Source organism: Eriocheir sinensis, unplaced genomic scaffold (assembly GCF_024679095.1).
Source record: "Eriocheir sinensis breed Jianghai 21 unplaced genomic scaffold, ASM2467909v1 Scaffold594, whole genome shotgun sequence".
NCBI lineage: Eukaryota > Metazoa > Arthropoda > Malacostraca > Decapoda > Varunidae > Eriocheir > Eriocheir sinensis.
In genome coordinates, this window is record NW_026111936.1 from 168718 (window position 1) to 192629 (window position 23912).

General features: G+C 35.8%; 1 protein-coding gene and 1 long non-coding RNA gene across 12 annotated transcripts in view; both read right to left on the reverse strand.

The window, feature by feature from the left end:
• LOC126993269 (uncharacterized) overlaps positions 1-23912 on the reverse strand; it is a 61880-nt gene that overhangs the window by 33887 nt on the left and 4081 nt on the right. For 10 of the 11 annotated variants that reach the window (XR_007747575.1, XR_007747577.1, XM_050852229.1 and 7 more), the window contains one exon: positions 331-382. Coding sequence is in view for 8 of the 11 variants with exons in the window: in XM_050852229.1 (XP_050708186.1) it covers positions 331-382 (52 nt within the window). In the remaining 3 variants the exon portion in view is untranslated. Of the gene's footprint in view, positions 1-330; positions 383-12173; positions 13040-14286; positions 14333-23912 lie in introns of those variants that run through there. The other variant, XR_007747576.1, reaches the window with a different exon arrangement.
• On the reverse strand, positions 4232-6631 carry LOC126993273 (uncharacterized). Its single transcript, XR_007747580.1, has 2 exons — positions 5679-6631; positions 4232-4361 (listed from the first exon to the last, which is right to left on the reverse strand). It is a non-coding gene; the product is annotated as an uncharacterized LOC126993273 (long non-coding RNA).

Here is a 23912-nt window from a genome sequence, read left to right on the forward strand (position 1 = left end):
TCGATGCTATAGTTTTCCATGTGAAACTGGCCTATGGGGTGGTGGCGGCTGCAGAGGAAGCGAGAGGGGTTGAGAGTGTGTGGCTAATATATTGCTCCACATAATTAATGGAAGCTGAGATTCCGGTGATGTGGACTCCAGCAGCCATTATACCTCCATGGGAGGAACCAACAGACGGAGAGAAGAAACAACTGTGGAAAGGAGAGGAGGAAGAGGAAGGGGATCAGAGAATGAAGGTAGGATTAGGCAGAGAACAGATGTAATTAAGAGGAGGTAGTATAACGATAAAGGGAGGAGGAGAAACAGGAAAGAATTATTATTGACACTCACCAACTGATTCCTCTGTATCCTCTTCCTCCTCCTCTTCTTCTTCTGGCAGTATCTGCAGATCAAGTGAGGGATTAATAGGCTGTATAAACATTAACATGCTTTTGGAAATAATAAATTCTCTTCACTGTCTAAATTCAACACAACAATAGTTCGCATGCATAAAGTTCATACACAATTGTTTGTAAGCAAATGTTTGTAAGGGATAAAGTTCGTCTGAATAAAGTACGTACGCTGAAGTTCGTATGGTATAAAGTATGTATGTAAATTATTCGTAACGACAAAAGTTCGTATGGAAAAGTTTTGTATGAAATTGTTCGTAAGCAAAAAGTTTGTACGCAAATTTGCATCAGGGATTAAGTTCATCTGACAAAAATACTTAAGTAAAAGTTCGTTCGCTAAAGTTCGTATGCAGATATTCGTATGGTATAAAGTACGTATGTAAAATATTCGTAACGACAAAGTTCGTATAGAAAAAAACCTCCTGTGCAATTATCCGTACGCAAATGTTCGTCAGGGATAAAATTCTTGTGTGTAAAGTAGTACGGACGGAAAAAGTTTGTGAGCATGTTTGTATGGCAATAAGGGCCGCTTTCACAGTCGTTTGTTTGTTTTGATCGTTACCTACGGCGCCGATCGACGCTATAGTTTTCCATGTGAAACTGGCCTATGGGGTAGTGGCGGCTGCAGAGGAAGCAAGGTGTTGAGAGTGTGTGGTAAGGTGCGGGGCTGGGCTAACCCCGCAGCCGCCACTTCCCCATCGGCCAGTTTTGAGTGGAAATTCTAAAGCGGCGATCATTGGTAACGATCAAAACAAACAAAACGACTGTGAAAGCGGCCCTGAGTTGCTATGGATACTTGCGACACGAAGCTTTTCTATACGAATTTTTGTCCGAAACCCGTGAAAAATGGGGGTGTCGCTAAGAGCCGACCCTGCTGACAACCACCATCACCTCCGCTACCAACAACCAACATCATAACTTTGCACTCTGCCGCCACCGCCCTCATTAACACAAAATAATACACACTGACAAGATGAGCCACTGCCTCCAGGAATTATTTCAAGACTAAAGATCTTGTCGCCCAGTACCTTAAAAAGTTTCTTACTGGACCAGTTTTTCACCACGGGGAGACCTTTTGGTCCCCCAGTTATGTTAAAAAAATGCACACACACACACACACATTTCTCTCTCTCTCTCTCTCTCTCTCTCTGTACAAACTATTTCCATGCGTACTTTGGTCCTAGAATCAAACGAACTTTACCATACGAATTATTGCCATACAAAGTTTTTTTCTATTCCATACGAACTTTATCTCTGACGGATATTTGCGTACGAACAGTTGCGTACGAACATTTGCATACGAACGTTTTCCATACAAACTTTTACGTGTACGAACGTCTTTCTACCGAACATTTGCACGACGAACATTTAAGCTTACGATTTTTTTCCTTTACGATTTTTTCCCATTACGAACTTTTGACATGACGAACTTTATACTCTACGTACTTATGGCAAACGAACTTTATCCTTCGAATTTGCCATTGACTGGCCCAACGTGCAAGTCGATCTCAATCTGATTGTTATGCTTCTTCGTCGAGTGTCGCAGTTACTTTACTAGCAATTTTTGTGTCATCAGCAAATTTTGATACTTTGCAAGTGAGCCCATCATCGATATCATTAACATAAATTAAGCAGAGCATGGGGCCAAGCACTGATCCTTGAGGTATGCCGCTTCTGACGTCGAGCCAGTTAGATGTAACACCATTTAGAACTACTCTCTGTTTCCGCTCAGAGAGCCAGTCCACAAGCCAATTGTGAATGTTACCCGAGATACCGTGCGCCAATAGTTTGCTGAGCAATCGTTGGTGGGGACCTTATCAAATGCCTTTGAAAATCCAGATATATGATATCTACTGATCTGCTTTCATCGAACACCTAAAAATATAATAATGAAAAAATCAAGTAAGTTAGTTAAACACGAACGTTTACTACGGAAGCCATGTTGCGAATTATTTATCATATTATTTTCTTCGAAAAATTTCACCATATTGTCGCGAATGATAGTCTCCATTAACTTACAAACAATCGATATCAGGCTAATTGGTCGATAGTTTCCTGGATGAGACTTGTCCCCCTTTTTGAAAATTGGTGTGACATTTGCAAGTTTCCAATCTGACGGAACTTTTCCAGCTGTTAAAGATTTATTGAATATGATGGAATAGATGGGAATGGAATGGAATGGAAGAGAAGGGACAGGAAGGGATGGGAATGGAAGGGAAGGGAAGGATGGGAATGGAAGGATGGGAAGGAATGGATTGGTTGGGTTGGGATGTGATGGTATGGGATGGGATGGGAATGTATGGGATGGGAAGGGAAGAGAAGGATGGGAAGGGAAGAGAAGGGATGGGAAGGGAAGAGAAGGGATGGGAAGGGAAGGGTAGGGAAGGAATGGGAAGGAAAAGGAAGGGATGGAAAGGGAAGGGTTGGGAAAGGAAGGGAAGGGATGGAAAGGATTGGATGGGATGGGACGGGAAGGTAAGGGATGGGAGGGTAAGGGATGGGAAGGGATGAGAAGGATGGGAAGGGAAGAGAAGGGATGGGAAGGGAAGAGAGGATGGGATGGGAAGGGAAGAGAGGGTTAGGGAAGGGAGGGAGGGAGGGAGGAAGGGAAGGAAGGGAAGAGAAAGGTTAGGAAGGGAAGGGATGGAAGGGAAGGGAAGGGATAGGAAGGGAAGGGATGGAAAGGAAGGAATGGGAAGGGATGGGATGGGAAGAAATAGAGTATGATATTCCCAAACACACACACACACACACACATACACTCTCACACCCCCACAGAGACACAGATATACACAGTGTGTGTGTGTGTGTGTGTGTGTGTGTGTGCTCCTGAGACTTCCATATAGTTGTGTGTCACTTTCATGAGGTGCTTTTCCTACTAGTGTTTTTAGGGCGAGTCCATTCAAGGCACCTGTGTACCACCCCATACAAGCTCGAAGTCTTGACAAATGTGTGTTTCTTTAGCTTCATGGTACAGAGGAAGGTCACACTACCACCAGGGTCATAAACTACCCAAGGAGATGCCCCAAACTCCTATGAAAGTCTTGACAAATGTGTGTTTCTTTAGGTTCATGGTACAGAGGAAGGGTCACACTACCTCCAGGGTCATAAAACTACCCAAGGAGATGCCCCAAACTCCTATGAAAGTCTTGACAAATGTGTGTTTCTTTAGCTTCATGGTACAGAGGAAGGGTCACACTACCACCAGGGTCATAAAACTACCCCAGGAAATGCCCACAACTCCTACGAAAGCCTTGTCAAATATGTGTTCTTGGGCGGCGAAATGTCTCATAATACGACCCTAAGAGCCACCTTGCCACCAGGGTCTGACCACCAACTGACTCCAAACCAACCCACTCTCTCTTTGAACCCAGTCATGATTAGGACCACCCTATATATGGCAGGGACTTCACTATTCTGTACAACCGCTCCCACATCATGTCACGCTTGATGGCAGAGTCCCTTTTCATATGACAACTCTGCCCCACTGTGACCTGACATTGTACCGAGGGCAGCTGTGTGGCAGGAACTAACAGGAAGGAGAGAAGACTGAGAGCTGGAAATGGAAATAAAAAAGACCGAGAATTTTGCACAAAAGGAACAATTGCAGGAAGAAAATTGGTGCAAGAAGATGAACAAGGAAAATAGTTATAAAGTTAACAACACTCACCATTTGATTCCTGTGTGACACCTTCATACTCGTCCTCCTCCTCCTCTTGTTCTTCCTCCTTCTTCTTATGTCTGCAAATTAAGTTAGGAATGAGAACTGTATAAACACTGAGTCTTTTTGGGAATAATAAATTCCTTCATGAATTTTAATGTTTATTTTTATGAGAGAGAGAGAGAGAGAGAGAGAGAGAGAGAGAGAGAGAGAGAGAGAGAGAGAGAGCATTACCTATAGGAACAGTAGTAAAGGTTTAGCATGAGGGCAAGGAGGAGGTGGCGGCCAGTGGTCCACCCTGACCCTCAAAGCTAACAGGGAAACAAGACAAAGGAAATATTACCTGAGAACCTAACCTCCCTTATCTATGGCCTCCTGTGACCTACAAAGACTTATTCTATTACAGGGTTTAGACAAGAATTGCTCCGCTCTTTATAATGATTCTAGGACCACAGTACGTATGGAAATAGTTCGCATGCATAAAATTCGTATGCAATTTTTTGTAAGCAAATGTTTGTAAGGGATAATGTTCGTTTGAAAAAAGTACGTATGCAATTCAATATTATAATAAATAAATAAATAAAAATCACGGGCCGGGGCCAGCCGAAAATTTAGCAGGCAGAAGTATGGGGCCATCCAGTCCCCATTAAAGCTAATGATACATATATGGAAAAAATTAACATCTATATATAGTGAGAGTTATCACCTTCATATCACAGGTAAAACTCCAGAAATACACCCACCAACTACCAGTGACAATGGAGCTGTGCAAAGCCTGCCCCATTTTTACCAAGGCAACCTGACCAAATCTAACCTAACCATTGAGTAAATAGAACGTTAAATGGTAAAAAGCGCTCAAAATAACGGAAAAGATGAGTAAAAAGATGAATTAATCTAACCTAACCACATCTGATTTCTGGAATAACACCCAAATAGTTAGGGATAAATGTCAAAATAATTAGGCTACCCTTTCTTCAATAATCCCTTAATGATAACAGAAATACTCTAGCCTATCACTGCCGCTGCCGATGTCAATGGAGGTGGAATTGGTGGAGTGGACATGGCGGCTGACCCCAATCACTGCTGAGGGTCTAACACCATCATCACCACCACCACCATCAACACTGCCATCACCATCACCACCATCACTGCCATCACCACCGCCGTCATCACCACCAACACCTGTCACCACCGCTGTCATCACCACCAACACCTGTCACCACCGCCGCCATCACCACCAACACCTGTCACCACCGCCTTCATCACCACAAACACCTGTCACCACTGCCGTCATCACCACCGCCGTCATCACCACTGCCGTCATCACCACCACCACCATCACCACCGCCGTCATCACCACCACCACCACCACCATCACCACCACCACCATCACCACCGCCGTCATCACCACCACCACCATCACCGCCGTCATCACCACCGCCGTCACCACCACCAACACCATCACCACCAACACCTGTCGCCACCACCGCCGTCACCACCACCACCATCACCGCCGCCATCACCACCACCACCACCATCACATGAAACAGATTTTCCAATTTTCCCCTATTTCCACGCCCTGATTTCCTGTCCCTGCACACTAAAATAAGGGCAAAGGATCCACCTACCTTCCCACAGCATGGCGCTTCCGGGCACTTTATAATAACCTAAAAAAACAAGAAAAATACAGCGCTGTCTCGGCAGCCTTCACAGACGACAGGGAAAATGGAGGCCGTGACGTCATCATAGTGTTGGAACTTTAATACACGACAACCTTAGAACTTGACGACGGATAAATAGAGCAAGTTCACTGGTAAAAACACGCTCAAAATAACGGATAAGGGGAGACGAATAAGATCAGGGTATGCTATTAAGTATTAACGAAAGAAGAAAACGATACCCGAAGGGAAAGTTTGCATCAGTAAAGTCTTCAGAACACTTGAACTCGGGGCATAATAACGTGTTTAAGTGTGCAGGGTGACGTGGGTAAGTGTGGAAAAGTGTACAAAAGTGTGCAGAAGGATATGAGAAGCGAGACAGAGCGGGGAAGGTCAAAATATTAATAATTTTCTCCTCCTCTCTCTCTCTCTCTCTCTCTCTCTCTCTCTCTCTCTCTCTCTCTCTCTTGTCTATTTCTTTCTCGTAGTAGTAGTAGTAGTAGTAGTAGACTGGACCAATTTTTTCTTCATCAACGTTGTAGTGCGAGGATGGACTAAGCTTAATTAAGGTGACCTTTCTGAGACAAAATCCGGGGACATTTTCGGTGGATCCGAGGCTTAAAAACTTCCAAATGTAGCGTTTTTGTCACTGAAAAACCAAAACGGGGACACTGCCGGGCTTAGTACCATTCATGGAGCAGCATTCAAAAGTCTCTCACCCTATTTGGTTGATTGATTGATAGTTTATTGTTGCAAGTAAAAAAATAAAGGAGAAGGGAGTTCCTTAGCTATATACACTGCGCCGAGGTCCACAACTATATATACGTAGAGTTTGCTCAACATTTTCGTGTTCTTTTTTTATCTTTGAGTCACAGTGAAAACCGGGGACAGGTCACTGAAAACGGGAACGTCTGGTCACCCTAAATAAGTTTCCTGCCTTCCTTCAGTGGTCCAGTGTTACGTCTGACTCCTTGAAAAACAAGCTCGGCCGTGTATTTCCCTCAACTCAATATTAACTATATAGAAATGCAACGTTCTGGAGCCATCGGATTAACGTAGAATCACTTAGGTTTAAGGACAGACTACCTATGTCTGGACCATGGGGTCTGTGTGGTCTGATTTTCTATGTAAATCTATGTAAATTTAAATCCACACAGCTCCGGTAGCTATGACGTAATGTTTAAATCTCCGCTTACCCAATCAGCTGATCGGTCACCTCAGCGCGTACACTACTGATATATCGTTTCCGGAGTCATCACACTCGTACAGAACATGTTTATTGCATGACTTGACCTGACCTAGCATACCGAGACACAGGGATGGATGAAATTCTCTAATATATAAACTTACGAGAAAATAACAAGTTTTTTTCTCTCAGAATGGCAACACCCCCGCCAATAGACTCGATCGCTCGCCATATATAATTCTTCCGCCTCGTCATATTTTTTTTTTTTCAGCTTTCTCGTCCCCTGCATGCATGATATTTAATGTTGTACTTAACGGCAACGTCAATAAGGGCTGATATCATATTAAGCCGTGCTGGGAAGAGAGAGAGAGAGAGAGAGAGAGAGAGAGAGAGAGAGAGAGATGCTGACTTTAAATGCCGACTCATAAATGCTGACTGATTATGGGCCATGAGTTTATTGACCTTATAACACAAATGCATGCTGACTTGAGGTACGTGTTGATACTCAGCACTCAGCATAAAACTGATTTTCACTGCTGAACTAATAAACTATAAGAGATGAAGAACCCTTAGAATATATATCATTCTAGATCTCTTCCTTTCCTCTATGAAACACATAGGAATGTATAACTATCTCCTATAAGTCACCCTAAGGACCTTGCTCATGGTACAAGATACAGTAATGTCTTTGATAAACTAACTCAAAAGATGGACAATTGTAACCTATATGAGTGATAATATATATTGAACAAGCCCTCTTTCCATTATTTTTGCAGTATTAAGGAATATATATCAAGCTGCTAACTCATCCCTTGCTCATGGTAGAAGATTGTGATATGTCTTTGATAAACTAACTCAAAAGATGGACAATTGTGCCTGATATATATACTGAACAAGACCTCGATCCATTGTCTATGTAGTATTAAGGAATATATGTCAAGCTGCTAACTCATCCATTATCTTTGCAGTATTAAGGAATATATGTCAAGCTGCTAACTCATCCCTTGCTCATGGTAGAAGATTGTGATATGTCTTTGATAAACTAACTCAAAAGATGGACAATTGTGCCTGATATATATACTGAACAAGCCCTCGATCCATTGTTTATGCAGTATTGAGGATAGGTATATCCGTTTCCTAACTCACCCCTTGCTCATGGTATCTTCCTAAGGCATTGCTAGACTTGTTTTTATATGCCAAAGATTGAGTACATTAAGACCTTCTCAAAGTCTTACCCAAGAGTTGGTGCTTGATATAAAACTATGCTCATGATAATTAAGGCTTCACAAATGCTGACACTGACCATGGTAAGACACTTAATGTCAAGTAATTATCAAAACTAACACATAATTAATGGTTTTGATCCCCCCAGAAAATAAGGTAGCTACTGGGGGGGTCTGGAAGAGGCTGATCGAGGGTCTGGGGCTTGAGCTAGGGGGCTTCAGGTAAGAGAAAATACATATAATTAATAGCTTGGACATCAATAATCTAGACCAACCCTTGCTTATGGTAGCTTTCCAAGGCATCGCTTATAGACTTTTTATAATATAGCAAAAATAGAGTACCATCAAGCCTTTCTCAGTCCAATTACTCAAGAATTAGTTCAGTGCTTGTTATAATATTGTTTTCTCGGCCAACCCTTGGCAAGGCTATTAAAACTGTTCTTGACAATGCTAGTAATTATCTAACATATACTGGAACCCTTACTAATGTTACATAACAAAGTGGAGACTTAATTGCTGGGGATATTTGATTCATAGTTCCATATTAATTCTTTTTGCTCATTGGAAAAGTTAATTAAAATGTTACCGCCAGTATTATGCTAACACACTTGCTAGGTTAGGTTAGGTGACCAATTACTGGGGGCCTGAGGGTCTTAGGGCTGACATGGGAATGGAAAACACTTATTTATAATGTCTTTGACCCCCAGAATAAAGGTAATTAGGAGCTGAGACTGGGGACTTGAGGGGGCTGGGTACATACTGTTTGGGCAGGTAAATCATTCTTCTACATCAATCCTCTGTTATTTTTAATTGATTTTGACTAAAAGCAGCGATGGCGCTTCAACTGTAAGGACGTGGCAAATTCTATGAGTCTGAGGCCTTTTCAAGCACTCAAAATCTCTCTTTAAATAGTTTGGGGGAGATAATGCATTCCTTTACATCAAGCGTGTTATTTTTTAAGCTTGAGAACTTTGACTAAAAGCAGCGTTGGACCTTCAACTGTAAAGACATGGCAAATTCTATGTTTAAGGCCTTTTTAAATAGTCAAATCCCTTCTTATATGTTGTTTGAGGAGGTAATTAATTCTCCTATGAACTTCTTTGCCCCTCGAGATAATTCCCTCGCTCAATGTGATGCCTAAGAGCTTGTAAATATATTAGTGCTAAGCCTTCAAGTATTAAAAATGGCAAATTCTGAGTGTACGAGGCCTTTCCAAAAGGTCAAATTCCCCCTTTAAATACTGTATGGAGAGGTAATTGATTCTCCTTCATCAACCCTTGCTCAATGTGATGCTTTAGAGCTTTGGTATCTAGCCAGAACTAAGCTTTCAAGGGTTAAACATGGCAAATTCTGAGTGTACAGGACCTTTCCAAATAGTCAGTCTCTTTAAATACTGTATGGGGAAGTAATTGATTCTCCTACATCAACCCTTGCTCAATGTGATGCTTTAAAGCTTGATATCTAGCCAGAACTAAGCTTTCAAGGGTTAAACATGGCAAATTCTGAGAGTACAAGGTCTTTTCAAATAGTCAGTCACTTTAAATACTGAGTGGGGATGTAATTAATTCTCCTACACAAACCCTTGCTCAATGTGATGCTTTAGAGCTTGATATCTAGCCAGAACTAAGCTTTCAAGGGTTAAACATGGCAAATTCTGAGTGTACAAGACCTTTCCAAGTAGTCAGTCTCTTTAAATACTGTATGGGGAAGTAGTTGATTCTCCTACATCAACCCTTGCTCAATGTGATGCTTTAGAGCTTTGGTATCTAGCCAGAACTAAGCTTTCAAGGGTTAAACATGGCAAATTCTGAGTGTACGAAGCCTTTTCAAATAGTCAGTCTCTTTAAATACTGTATGGGGAAGTAATTGATTCTCCTTCATCAACCCTTGCTCAATGTGATGCTTTAGAATTTGATATCAAGCCAGAACTAAGCTTTCAAGGGTTAAACATGGCAAATTCTAAGTGTACGAAGCCTTTCCAAATAGTCAGTCTCTTTAAATACTGTATGGGGAAGTAATTAATTCTCCTACACAAACCCTTGCTCAATGTGATGCTTTAAAGCTTTGGTATCTAGCCAGAACTAAGCTTTCAAGGGTTAAACATGGCAAATTCTGAGTGTACGAGGCCTTTTCAAAGGGTCAAATTCCCTCTTTAAATACTGTATGGAGAGGTAATTGATTCTCCTACATCAACCCTTGCTCAATGTGATGCTTTAGAGCTTTGGTATCTAGCCAGAACTAAGCTTTCAAGGGTTAAACATGGCAAATTCTGAGTGTACGAAGCCTTTTCATATAGTAAAGCTCTCTGTCCGACCCACCCACACACATGCACTTTCCCTCACCTGAGCATTGGCACCTTGTTATCAAATCAGTGTTGAAGGCAAAAACTATAAGCATTATGAGACAGGAGGAATACTAGCTGACCTGTAGACACAACCTTACATGTATTTCCCTATAAGTGGTTTCCAAGGGCCTGAGCTAAGCTGGGATAATCCTCTCACATTTTTATCCAAGACAGTGCTAGACCTCAATCCCCCCCCCTATGGATGGGCTTGAGCTATAGGAAGAGGTAAAAAGATTAGGTTTTTAGCTTTGAACAGAAGAGGAGAAAGGTTATAATGAGATTTAGTTTATCACACCAGTAGCCTATTATCCTAACACAGGTAAGGATAATACACTATTAAGGTTTTGGGGCAGGGAGGAGGAGGAGAGACTTACGATGGGAGGGAAGGAACCAAATTTGTGGCTTTACCGTGTAGCAGCGATGGGCTAAATTTGTGCCATGATTTGAACCCCCCAAAATAGATGATACATAAACTTATCACAAATGCTGATATATATTATTATGAAATGGTTTGTGTGAGTGATGATTTTTTCCCATTTTTCTCGCTTAGAGGGACCATTAAGAAACATGATCCCCGCTGCTACCGGGTTAAAACTACCCACATGCTGTCCAGAAGACCACCTATCAACTCGGACTCTAGATTCTAGGATTAAAGATGAGCTCCGGGAGGGCAGCATGAGCCAATGCAAGATGGCACCACTATAAACACTTGCCTGCACCAGAATGGGCTGGGCCGACCATCAGGCCCCACCGGGAAGAAGCCTTGGGCCGACCATCAGGATCCACTGGGAAGAAGCTTACCGGAGCAATAGGCCATGACGTAAAAAAAAAATAATAAATAAAATAAAAAATTGACAAGGCTTTCAGGGGAGTTACAGACAAGGGTGCTTTTATGACCCTTCCTCTGTACCATCAACCTAAAAAAACATCATTGAGAACCCAATTACTGACCTTTTTGGCCTTGGAAATATACAACAGAAAATACAAGACCCAAACAGTCCCCTCAATAAACAGACATACAACTGTGCGTCTGATGTGCTTAGTAATGCTTTTTAAAACGGTAGCAGCGACGGGCCAAATTTGTGGCTTTCCCGTGTAGCAATGACAGGCCAAATTTGTGCCATGATATAACCCCCCCAAAATAGATGATGCATAATGTGATCACAAATGCTTTGATATATATTATGAAATGGTTTGTGTGAGTGATGATTTTTTCTCATTTTTCTCGCTTAGAGGGACCATTAAGAAACATGATCCCTACCACCACCACCACCGGGCGAAATATGTTAGGTTGCAAATATTTCCACGAGTCACTACATCACTTGAAGGCTTTCCATATACGCTGTGTTGCTAGTATTTCCAAGGGTGGTTTTACGAGCCTTGACACCGTGACGAGGCTTACGTAACAGCCACCCATGACAGCCTGACCCATACCCTTAACAGCCGTGGGAAATTGCCGTCTCGAGATTCCAAAACAACGCCCGCCAGACTCAACGTCACATGGTGGTGAAGATTTTAACGCAGGTACACAAAGACGCAGAGACGGACACTCAACCCTAAGGTGGAGACGTCGGCCGAAGATGTTGACGTAGCGATCCCAGACGCAGGGACAAACGGTCAACTGTGGGGTCAAACATCAGATATCAACCCGTTTTTTCAACCTGTACATATCTGCTGCCGAATATGGATGAGGGAAATATATTTTAAACCAATTTATTTTTTTCCTGTTACGTATATTTATTTCATAGAGGTCAGAGTTCACCACCCGTACTGCACGCATGGGTGGGTAAAAGACATGTATATATATATAACCGTACGTGTTTGAGGATAATCTCCCTCCATAGTCAGGATTCACACATGACTAGGTTACGTATGGTCATTGTTTAACACTTTCCAACTTTTTTCTAGTTATTTATTGAGGTACAAGCCTAACAGAGGTGTCCCCATATAGGCCTGAACCCCTCTCTGATACCTGGCCTGTACTGCTGCTCTCAAATTATGTCAAACTATTTTTTTTAAGGTGAAGGGAGACAGCTCTAGCAGGGAACGGAACCTGACGGAACCTCCCTCGCTAGACGCCGATCCGACAGGCTTGTTAGGGGTCACCTGAAGCACTGGGCGGCAGCTTACAGAATGGGTTAGGTCGTTAGGATACTCATACCAGCAGTGTGGGTTAGTGTGCAGCAGAAATGAAATGCGTTCACATGCAAAAGCCATACGTGCTGTTATGGAAGCCAGAGAGAATTGTCATACGTAAGCAGGAGTAGCTGTTATGCGAAATTTTGCCATAAGCAGCTGGAGTTGTCATGCAGAGAAGCCGTGGGATTAGTTACGAAGGAAGGCGCAGAATGTGTTGATAGGTACGAAAGCCAGAAGCAGAGAGAGAAGTGTAAATCCATGCGGGTTATGCGAGCAGGAGTTAGTATACAGAAGCCATGCCCTGTTACGACAGCAGACGCAGAACGGGGTGTTATGAATAGCAGAAGCAGAGTGAGTTGTTACAAGGGCATGCAGATGTTATGCCAGTCCCAGGAGTGCAGGAGTTGATACCCGGAGCAGCAGAGGTTGTCCTTGGTAGCTGAAATTAAAAGGTTTTGTTAATACTCCAAGTACGGAAGTGTTGTAAGTTATGGACAGCACCAGTAGTAGTAGTAGTAGCTATTGCAGAAGGGGTTGTTAAGTTAAGACAAATCCCTACAGACATTATCATATTACCCCAACATAAATACCCTTCCATCCAGTATCTTAACCTTCAAATACATATCTCCAATACATAATTAAATCTATACACAAGCACCAGTAGGAGTTGTTGCAGGAGAGGTTGTTAGTTACGACACCCCCACTACAGACCTTTCCCCTACATAAATTCCCCTCCATTCAGTACTTTAACCTTGAAATAAATACCCCCAATACACAATATATACCCCAATACATTGAATGCACATACACATGCAACTCAGTAACACGCACATTTAAATCCATACCAAGTTCCTTATACGTACTGGGATAGGAAATACCTTATGAAGAAATAACCACAGACTTTGTATATAAATAACCCCAGTGCATAACATTCTTTCCCAACAAAACACCATTCTTAGGCTATATATATAAAACACAGAAGATGAAAATCCCAAATACACATTTTAGTATACATGCAACTCAGTAACTCACACATAAATCCATACCCAGGTTGCTTATACGTACTGGGATAGGAAATACCTTAACCTAAAGAAACACTAAAGGCTGTATATGTAAAATCATGCGTAGTACCTTATAAGAAATAGCCCCGGCCCTTTACGTAAATACTCTCAGTGCATGACATTTCAATACATGCCAAGTCACTATCTAACCCCGTACACATGCTGAAAGAAAGAGATTGTTGTTAATAGCCATAACACACTTCCATACTTATTGATATAGCCTTCATAGATAACATGCACCCTTTCACTACTTTCTGAGCCAGTACACAAGCTGAAAGAAAGAGGATTTTGTTAATTAATAGCCATAGTAGAAAGGGTTTGTAGGAGGTACCCACAGCCACAGAACTTATAAGTAAAATCCTAAGTACAACCTTATAAGTAAAAAAAACACCACAGACCTTGTAAGTAAATCCCATAGCCATATACATACAAACATCCAAGTTCATAACATTTCAATACATGCATAATACAAATCATTTAAATATTTTCCTTGGCACATAAACTTCTGCCTATATTTACAAGTTAACCTTCTCCTCCCTCTTATCCTCTTTAATACATAGAATGACATATTTCCTCTACTCCATAAGCTTCTATATATTGATCTGCCTTTATGTATAGAACTCACATCCTCCTCTTCTTCTTCCTCCTCCTTCTCCTCTGCACTGCTTGGCCTGTAAGAAGATGGGATTGTCAGATGTTTCCGACTCTAACATTAACTACTTGCAAAGGCTAAAAAAAGAGATCAATTTGGTTCTAATGAGTGCTTCTGTAGCATTATGGTACAGGGGAAGGGTCACACTACCACCAGGGTCATTAAACTACCCCAGAAAATGCCCACAACTCCTATGAAAGCCTTGTCAAATATATGTTTTCTTAGGGTCATGGTACAGAGGAAGGGTCAGACTACCACCAGGGTCATTCAACTATCCCAGGAAATGCCCACAACTCCTATGAAAGCCTTGTCAAATATGTGTTATTAGGTTCACGGTACAGAGGAAGGGTCACACTACCATCAGGGTCATAAAACTACCCCTGGAAATGCCCACAACTCCTAGGAAAGCCATGTCAAATATGTTTTCTTAGGGTCATGGTACAGAGGAAAGGTCACACTAACACCAGGGTCATTAAACTACCCCAAGAAATGACAAACTCCTATGAAAGAACTGTCAAATATATGTTTTCGTTGGGTCATGGTACAGAGGAAGGGGCACACTACCACCAGGGTCATAAACTGCCCTGGAAATGCCTAAAACTCCTAGGAAAGCCTTGTCAAATATGTGTTTTAGGTTCACGGTACAGAGGAAGGCTCACATTTTCATATATTATTTTTTCCTTCTTTTTGTAACTTCATTTTCCTTTCCTTTCCTTTCCCTTCCCTTCCCTTGCGTGAAATTCCCCCCAAAACATAAAAATCAGTTATACAACAGAATACAACAGAATAAAAGAGAATACAACAGAATAAAAGATAATACAACAGAATACAACAGAATAAAAGAGAATACAACAGAATACAACAGAATAAAAGAGAATACAACAGAATACAACAGAATAAAAGAGAATACAACAGAATACAACAGAATAAAAGAGAATACAACAGAAAACAACAGAATAAAAGAGAATACAACAGAATACAACAGAATAAAAGAGAATACAACAGAATACAATAGAATAAAAGAGAATACAACAGAACACAACAGAATAAAAGAGAATACAACAGAATACAACAGAATAAAAGAGAATACAACAGAATAAAAGAGAATACAACAGAATACAACAGAATAAAAGAGAATACAACAGAATAAAAGAGAATACAACAGAATAAAAGAGAATACAACAGAATACAACAGAATAAAAGAGAATACAACAGAATACAACAGAATAAAAGAGAATACAACAGAATAAAAGATAATACAACAGAATACAACAGAATAAAAGAGAATACAACAGAATACAAAAGAATAAAAGAGAATACAACAGAATACAACAGAATAAAAGAGAATACAACAGAATACAACAGAATAAAAGAGAATACAACAGAATAAAAGAGAATACAACAGAATACAACAGAATAAAAGAGAATACAACAGAATACAACAGAATAAAAGAGAATACAACAGAATACAACAGAATAAAAGAGAATACAACAGAATACAACAGAATAAAAGAGAATACAACAGAATACAACAGAATAAAAGAGAATACAACAGAATACAACAGAATAAAAGAGAATACAACAGAATACAACAGAATAAAAGAGAATACAACAGAATACAACAGAATAAAAGAGAATACAACAGAATACAACAGAATAAAAGAGAATACAACAGAATACAACAGAATAAAAGAGAATACAAAAGAATAAAAGAGAATACAACAGAATACAACAGAATAAAAGAGAATACAACAGAATACAATAGAATACAACAGAATAAAAGAGAATACAACAGAATACAACAGAATAAAAGAGAATACAACAGAATACAACAGAATAAAAGAGAATACAACAGAATACAACAGAATAAAAGAGAATACAACAGAATACAACAGAATAAAAGAGAATACAACAGAATACAACAGAATACAACAGAATAAAAGAGAATACAACAGAATAAAAGAGAATACAACAGAATACAACAGAATAAAAGAGAATACAACAGAATACAACAGAATAAAAGAGAATACAACAGAATACAACAGAATAAAAGAGAATACAACAGAATACAACAGAATAAAAGAGAATACAACAGAATACAACAGAATAAAAGATAATACAACAGAATACAAAATAATAAAAGAGAATACAACAGAATAAAAGAGAATACAACAGAATACAACAGAATAAAAGAGAATACAACAGAATACAACAGAATAAAAGAGAATACAACAGAATAAAAGATAATACAACAGAATACAACAGAATAAAAGAGAATACAACAGAATACAACAGAATAAAAGAGAATACAACAGAATACAACAGAATAAAAGATAATACAACAGAATACAACAGAATAAAAGAGAATACAACAGAATAAAAGAGAATACAACAGAATACAACAGAATAAAAGAGAATACAACAGAATACAAAAGAATAAAAGAGAATACAACAGAATACAACAGAATAAAAGATAATACAACAGAATACAACAGAATAAAAGAGAATACAACAGAATACAACAGAATAAAAGAGAATACAACAGAATACAACAGAATAAAAGAGAATACAACAGAATAAAAGAGAATACAACAGAATACAACAGAATAAAAGAGAATACAACAGAATACAACAGAATACAACAGAATAAAAGAGAATACAACAGAATACAACAGAATAAAAGAGAATACAACAGAATACAACAGAATAAAAGATAATACAACAGAATACAACAGAATAAAAGAGAATACAACAGAATACAACAGAATAAAAGAGAATACAACAGAATAAAAGAGAATACAACAGAATAAAAGAGAATACAACAGAATACAACAGAATAAAAGAGAATACAACAGAATACAACAGAATAAAAGAGAATACAACAGAATAAAAGAGAATACAACAGAATACAACAGAATAAAAGAGAATACAACAGAATACAACAGAATAAAAGAGAATACAACAGAATAAAAGAGAATACAACAGAATAAAAGAGAATACAACAGAATAAAAGATAATACAACAGAATACAACAGAATAAAAGAGAATACAACAGAATACAACAGAATAAAAGAGAATACAACAGAATAAAAGAGAATACAACAGAATAAAAGAGAATACAACAGAATAAAAGATAATACAACAGAATACAACAGAATAAAAGAGAATACAACAGAATACAACAGAATAAAAGAGAATACAACAGAATACAACAGAATAAAAGAGAATACAACAGAATAAAAGATAATACAACAGAATAAAAGAGAATACAACAGAATACAACAGAATAAAAGATAATACAACAGAATACAACAGAATAAAAGAGAATACAACAGAATACAACAGAATAAAAGAGAATACAACAGAATAAAAGAGAATACAACAGAATAAAAGATAATACAACAGAATACAACAGAATAAAAGATAATACAACAGAATACAACAGAATAAAAGAGAATACAACAGAATACAACAGAATACAACAGAATAAAAGATAATACAACAGAATACAACAGAATAAAAGAGAATACAACAGAATACAACAGAATAAAAGAGAATACAACAGAATACAACAGAATAAAAGAGAATACAACAGAATAAAAGAGAATACAACAGAATAAAAGATAATACAACAGAATACAACAGAATAAAAGAGAATACAACAGAATACAACAGAATAAAAGAGAATACAACAGAATACAACAGAATAAAAGAGAATACAACAGAATACAACAGAATAAAAGAGAATACAACAGAATAAAAGATAATACAACAGAATACAACAGAATAAAAGAGAATACAACAGAATACAACAGAATAAAAGATAATACAACAGAATAATACAACAGAATACAACAGAATAAAAGAGAATACAAATAGAATAAAAGAATAAAACAGAATAAAATATAATAAAAGAGAATACAACATAATAAAATAGAATACAACAGAATACAACAGAATAAAAGATAATACAACAGAATACAACAGAATAAAAGAGAATACAACAGAATAAAAGAGAATACAACAGAATACAAAAGAATAAAAGATAATACAACAGAATAAAAGAGAATACAACATAATACAACAGAATACAACAGAATACAAGAGAATACAACAGAATACAACAGAATAAAAGAGAATACAACAGAATACAACAGAATAAAAGAGAATACAACAGAATACAACAGAATAAAAGAGAATACAACAGAATAAAAGAGAATACAACAGAATACAACAGAATACAACAGAATAAAAGAGAATACAAAAGAATACAACAGAATAAAAGATAATACAACAGAATACAACAGAATAAAAGAGAATACAACAGAATACAACAGAATAAAAGATAATACAACAGAATACAACAGAATAAAAGAGAATACAACAGAATAAAAGAGAATACAACAGAATAAAAGAGAATAAAAGATAATACAACAGAATACAACAGAATAAAAGAGAATACAACAGAATACAACAGAATACAAAAGAATAAAAGAGAATACAACAGAATACAACAGAATAAAAGAGAATACAACAGAATACAACAGAATAAAAGAGAATACAACAGAATAAAAGAGAATACAACAGAATACAACAGAATAAAAGAGAATACAACAGAATACAACAGAATAAAAGAGAATACAACAGAATACAACAGAATAAAAGAGAATACAACAGAATACAACAGAATACAACAGAATAAAAGAGAATACAACAGAATACAACAGAATAAAAGATAATACAACAGAATACAACAGAATAAAAGAGAATACAACAGAATACAACAGAATAAAAGAGAATACAACAGAATACAACAGAATAAAAGAGAATACAACAGAATACAACAGAATAAAAGAGAATACAACAGAATAAAAGATAATACAACAGAATACAACAGAATAAAAGAGAATACAACAGAATAAAAGAGAATACAACAGAATAAAAGAGAATACAACAGAATACAAGATAATACAACAGAATAAAAGAGAATACAACAGAATACAAAATAATAAAACATAATAAAATAGAATACAACAGAATAAAAGAGAATACAACAGAATACAACAGAATAAAAGAGAATACAACAGAATAAAAGATAATACAACAGAATACAACAGAATAAAAGAGAATACAACAGAATAAAAGAGAATACACAAGAATACAACAGAATAAAAGAGAATACAACAGAATACAACAGAATAAAAGAGAATACAACAGAATACAACAGAATAAAAGATAATACAACAGAATACAACAGAATAAAAGAGAATACAACAGAATAAAAGATAATACAACAGAATACAACAGAATAAAAGAGAATACAACAGAATACAACAGAATAAAAGAGAATACAACAGAATAAAAGAGAATACAACAGAATAAAAGATAATACAACAGAATACAACAGAATAAAAGATAATACAACAGAATAAAAGAGAATACAACAGAATACAACAGAATAAAAGAGAATACAACAGAATAAAAGAGAATACAACAGAATAAAAGATAATACAACAGAATACAACAGAATAAAAGAGAATACAACAGAATACAACAGAATAAAAGAGAATACAACAGAATAAAAGATAATACAACAGAATACAACAGAATAAAAGAGAATACAACAGAATAAAAGAGAATACAACAGAATAAAAGAGAATACAACAGAATACAACAGAATAAAAGAGAATACAACAGAATAAAAGAGAATACAACAGAATACAACAGAATAAAAGAGAATACAACAGAATAAAAGAGAATACAACAGAATACAACAGAATAAAAGAGAATACAACAGAATACAACAGAATAAAAGAGAATACAACAGAATAAAAGAGAATACAACAGAATACAACAGAATACAACAGAATAAAAGAGAATACAACAGAATACAACAGAATAAAAGATAATACAACAGAATACAACAGAATAAAAGAGAATACAACAGAATAAAAGAGAATACAACAGAATACAACAGAATAAAAGATAATACAATAGAATAAAAGAGAATACAACAGAATACAACAGAATAAAACAGAATACAACAGAATAAAAGAGAATACAACAGAATACAACAGAATAAAAGAGAATACAACAGAATAAAAGAATACAACAGAATAAAAGATAATACAACAGAATACAACAGAATAAAAGAGAATACAACAGAATACAACAGAATAAAAGAGAATACAACAGAATAAAAGAGAATACAACAGAATAAAAGATAATACAAGATAATACAACAGAATACAACAGAATAAAAGATAATACAACAGAATACAACAGAATAAAAGAGAATACAACAGAATACAACAGAATAAAAGAGAATACAACAGAATACAACAGAATACAACAGAATAAAAGAGAATACAACAGAATACAACAGAATAAAAGAGAATACAACAGAATACAACAGAATAAAAGAGAATACAACAGAATACAACAGAATAAAAGAGAATACAACAGAATACAACAGAATAAAAGAGAATACAACAGAATACAACAGAATAAAAGAGAATACAACAGAATACAACAGAATAAAAGAGAATACAACAGAATAAAAGAGAATACAACAGAATACAACAGAATAAAAGATAATACAACAGAATACAACAGAATAAAAGAGAATACAACAGAATAAAAGAGAATACAACAGAATACAACAGAATAAAAGAGAATACAACAGAATACAACAGAATAAAACAGAATACAACAGAATAAAAGAGAATACAACAGAATACAACAGAATAAAAGAGAATACAACAGAATAAAAGATAATACAACAGAATACAACAGAATAAAAGAGAATACAACAGAATAAAAGAGAATACAACAGAATAAAAGAGAATACAACAGAATACAACAGAATAAAAGAGAATACAACAGAATAAAAGATAATACAACAGAATACAACAGAATAAAAGAGAATACAACAGAATACAACAGAATAAAAGAGAATACAACAGAATACAACAGAATAAAAGAGAATACAACAGAATAAAAGATAATACAACAGAATACAACAGAATAAAAGAGAATACAACAGAATAAAAGAGAATACAACAGAATACAACAGAATAAAAGAGAATACAACAGAATACAACAGAATACAACAGAATAAAAGAGAATACAACAGAATACAACAGAATAAAAGATAATACAACAGAATACAACAGAATAAAAGAGAATACAACAGAATACAACAGAATACAACAGAATAAAAGATAATACAACAGAATACAACAGAATAAAAGAGAATACAACAGAATACAACAGAATAAAAGAGAATACAACAGAATAAAAGAGAATACAACAGAATAAAAGATAATACAACAGAATACAACAGAATAAAAGATAATACAACAGAATACAACAGAATAAAAGAGAATACAACAGAATACAACAGAATAAAAGAGAATACAACAGAATAAAAGATAATACAACAGAATAAAAGATAATACAACAGAATACAACAGAATAAAAGAGAATACAACATAATAAAAGAGAATACAACAGAATAAAAGATAATACAACAGAATACAACAGAATAAAAGAGAATACAACATAATACAACAGAATAAAAGAGAATACAAAAGAATACAACAGAATAAAAGAGAATACAACAGAATACAACAGAATAAAAGAGAATACAACAGAATAAAAGAGAATACAACAGAATACAACAGAATAAAAGAGAATACAACAGAATACAACAGAATAAAAGAGAATACAACAGAATACAACAGAATAAAAGAGAATACAACAGAATAAAAGAGAATACAACAGAATAAAAGATAATACAACAGAATACAACAGAATAAAAGAGAATACAACAGAATACAACAGACTAAAAGATAATACAACAGAATACAACAGAATAAAAGAGAATACAACAGAATAAAAGAGAATAAAACAGAATAAAAGATAATACAACAGAATAAAAGAGAATACAACAGAATACAACAGAATAAAAGAGAATACAACAGAATAAAAGAGAATACAACAGAATACAACAGAATACAACAGAATAAAAGAGAATACAACAGAATACAACAGAATAAAAGAGAATACAACAGAATACAACAGAATAAAAGAGAATACAACAGAATAAAAGAGAATACAACAGAATACAACAGAATAAAAGATAATACAACAGAATACAACAGAATAAAAGAGAATACAACAGAATACAACAGAATAAAAGATAATACAACAGAATAAAAGAGAATACAACAGAATACAACAGAATAAAAGAGAATACAACAGAATAAAAGAGAATACAACAGAATACAACAGAATAAAAGATAATACAACAGAATAAAAGAGAATACAAAAGAATACAACAGAATACAACAGAATAAAAGAGAATACAACAGAATAAAAGATAATACAACAGAATACAACAGAATAAAAGAGAATACAACAGAATAAAAGAGAATACAACAGAATACAACAGAATAAAAGAGAATACAACAGAATACAACAGAATACAACAGAATAAAAGAGAATACAACAGAATACAACAGAATAAAAGAGAATACAACAGAATACAACAGAATACAACAGAATAAAAGAGAATACAACAGAATAAAAGAGAATACAACAGAATACAACAGAATACAACAGAATAAAAGATAATACAACAGAATACAACAGAATAAAAGAGAATACAACAGAATAAAAGAGAATACAACAGAATACAACAGAATAAAAGAGAATACAACAGAATACAACAGAATAAAAGAGAATACAACAGAATAAAAGATAATACAACAGAATAAAAGATAATACAACAGAATAAAAGAGAATACAACAGAATAAAAGAGAATACAACAGAATACAACAGAATAAAAGAGAATACAACAGAATACAACAGAATAAAAGAGAATACAACAGAATAAAAGATAATACAACAGAATACAACAGAATAAAAGAGAATACAACAGAATACAACAGAATAAAAGAGAATACAACAGAATACAACAGAATAAAAGAGAATACAACAGAATAAAAGATAATACAACAGAATACAACAGAATAAAAGAGAATACAACAGAATAAAAGAGAATACAACAGAATACAACAGAATAAAAGAGAATACAACAGAATACAACAGAATAAAAGATAATACAACAGAATACAACAGAATAAAAGAGAATACAACAGAATACAACAGAATAAAAGAGAATACAACAGAATAAAAGAGAATACAACAGAATACAACAGAATAAAAGAGAATACAACAGAATACAACAGAATACAACAGAATAAAAGAGAATACAACAGAATACAACAGAATAAAAGAGAATACAACAGAATAAAAGAGAATACAACAGAATACAACAGAATAAAAGAGAATACAACAGAATACAACAGAATAAAAGAGAATACAACAGAATAAAAGAGAATACAACAGAATACAACAGAATAAAAGAGAATACAACAGAATAAAAGATAATACAACAGAATACAACAGAATAAAAGAGAATACAACAGAATACAACAGAATAAAAGATAATACAACAGAATACAACAGAATAAAAGAGAATACAACAGAATAAAAGAGAATACAACAGAATACAACAGAATAAAAGAGAATA